Source organism: Entamoeba dispar, genomic scaffold (assembly GCF_000209125.1).
Source record: "Entamoeba dispar SAW760 scf_1105229459241 genomic scaffold, whole genome shotgun sequence".
NCBI classification, from domain to species: Eukaryota; Evosea; order Mastigamoebida; family Endamoebidae; genus Entamoeba; species Entamoeba dispar.
In genome coordinates this window covers 12970-15287 of record NW_001853594.1, presented here as the reverse complement: position 1 = coordinate 15287, position 2318 = coordinate 12970, and the positions used below count along the sequence as shown (strand labels likewise).

General features: G+C 26.1%; 2 protein-coding genes across 2 annotated transcripts in view, besides 4 other annotated features; one reads left to right on the top strand and one right to left on the bottom strand.

The window, feature by feature from the left end:
- Positions 1-8: 8 nt before the first annotated feature.
- EDI_169460 (uncharacterized protein) lies at positions 9-1537 on the top strand (the record flags this gene model as incomplete). Its single annotated transcript, XM_001735539.1, has 4 exons — positions 9-41; positions 85-346; positions 390-923; positions 1044-1537. The coding sequence occupies 4 exons, from the start codon at positions 9-11 to the stop codon at positions 1535-1537; spliced, it is 1323 nt and encodes a 440-aa protein (XP_001735591.1).
- Positions 352-388: a sequence feature (AT_rich).
- Positions 955-1042: a sequence feature (AT_rich).
- A 75-nt stretch (positions 1538-1612) lies between the features above and the next one.
- EDI_169350 (heat shock protein, putative) overlaps positions 1613-2318 on the bottom strand; it is a gene marked incomplete at both ends in the record, with an annotated part of 1599 nt that continues 893 nt past the window's right edge. The window contains one exon of the mRNA XM_001733248.1: positions 1613-2318. This exon is cut by the window's right edge and continues 893 nt beyond it. Within this exon, the coding sequence (XP_001733300.1) occupies positions 1613-2318 (706 nt within the window).
- Positions 1622-1658: a microsatellite.
- Positions 2274-2293: a microsatellite.

The following is a 2318-nucleotide window of genomic DNA, read 5'->3' as shown; positions in this document are numbered from 1 at the left end:
CTTTTTAAATGAAATACATGCAATTCAAAAGGTTGAAAAAAGTTTATTTTAAAAAACAAAGAGAAATAAAATATTAATGATTAGATTCATGTAATTGAATATGGAGCAAATGAATTAATTCATGACATTATTCAAAATAAAGAAACTATTAAAATTGAGTGTAAATTAAATGAGTTAATTGAATTAGTACAATTATTTCCTAATTGTGAAATAATTTCACAAACAACATTATTAAGCCCAATTATTATTCAAGTATATAATCAAAAACTTCATTTATTTCTTGAGTCTCAAGAATATCAATGTCTTGGTATTGTAGGTAAATTAGATAAAATAATAAACCGTTATTGTTTGTTATTTTATTCTTTATTTATTTAATATTTATATTTTAGATATTCAAATACCTTTTTCACAACTGGATAAGTATAAAGAAAAGCTCCTTCTTTTTCCTTCAATGCCATATCTTGTTTGGTCTACTCAAACAGACAGTTTAAAAGAATATGTAACTTCTCATCAAATATCAATAAAAATCGAACCTCATTATTTTATTCAACAACACTATGAAAATTCTCCTTTCGATTTATCAAGTGGGAATGTGTACGATTGTATTGGCGGTATTTGTGCTCGTATCCATTCTATATTAGATCCTTATGATACAGTCTCTTTTAATGTTACCCGTTTAATTAATGGTAAACAACGCAGTGTTTATCATTCTATTATTCAGGGCACTCTTCAATTTTCTATCACTAAAGATACTTTCTTATCTTATAATTCTTGTCCCAAAGTTATTGTTCTTTATTGTTACAACTCAGCCCCACTTCTTAACAAAGAAATGCATCATGGATTTAATCAAACAAATAATAATGTGATTATCACTCTTCTTTTTAATGAGAATAAAATCAAGACTTTTGTTGAATTTCCTTTTTGTGACCATTTCTCACTACATTAAAACTATACTAAATAAAAAAATTAATTATTTTATTCTATTCTTCTCTTTTTATTTAAAAAATAAAAACTTAAAAATTAAATTAAACTTTTTATTTTAGTTATCAATAATATGGTAGAAACAGGTTCAATGGTTACATTAGTTAGCTGTGATAACGAGAACTTTCAAGTAGAAGAGGCAATTGCAAGAGAAATTGGAGCAGTTAGAAACCTATTAGAGGACTTTCAAAATGAAAAAACAATTCCGTTGACTCAAGTAAATAAAGAAACATTGAAAAAAATGATCGACTTTATCAGCCATCACCATCAATATCCCTTCCTTGGAGGAAATGAAAGTGAAAAAAAAGGACAACTAACGTCATGGGATTACTCTTTCTTTGATTTGGACCAACAAAAATTATTTGAATTAATTATTGCTGCAAACAACTTAGATGTGCAAGTATTATTAGAACTAGGCTGCAAATATATTGCTGAAATGATCAAAGGAAAAAGTGTTGAAGAACTCAGAAGTACATTTGGAATTACTAATGACTTCACCAAAGAAGAAGAAGCAGAAATTAAACAAAAGAATAAATGGTTAGAAGAATTTGTTTAATTCATATTTTAATTTTCATTTTTTTTAGATCTTTATAAATGAGAATTTAAAATTAAACTTCATTTCTTTGAGAAATTAGTTTTTAAGAAAGGGAAAGAAAGAATAGAAAGAAAGAATGAAATTATCGAGAAAAGATTTAATTTGAAGAGAAGAGGCATTTGGATTTGAAGAGAACCAAGAGTTCAAGAGAAAGATTTCATTAAATTTACCGAGTTTTTTTAATTGATGAAGAAGACGGTTTTTTTCTGCGAGTAAAGATTTAATTTTTTTGAATTCGATGTCTTGAATGTCTAATAAATTAGATCGTTGAATTAATGATTCAAGGTTTTGTTGTTTTTCTTTTTGATTTTTGTTAGTTACTTTAATTTCTTCTTTAAGGAGTAAATTTTCTGGTTCTATAGTTCGTGCAATGATATGAATTGTTCCATCTAATGTGATTTCACATTCAACTTCAAATCGAACTGCTCCTGCTGGAAGTTCTGGAAGTCCAGTTATTGTGAATGTTTCTAAATAACTTAATTCTTCTTCTTTATTTCCTTCTCCTTCAAAAATAGGAAAACATGCTGTTGTTGAATATTCTGTTGATGTTTTAAATTCTTGAATATGTTTAGTTGGTAGTCTTGTAAATCTTTTAATTAATGTACTAAATCCTTGTTTTGTTTTTAGTTGAATTGAATGTGATGTAATATCAATATATGTTGGAATATTTAATTCTTCTTTTTTTCTTTTAATAATATCTTCTTCTTCTTCTTCTTCAATATCTTTTTTTCCTTTTTTTATT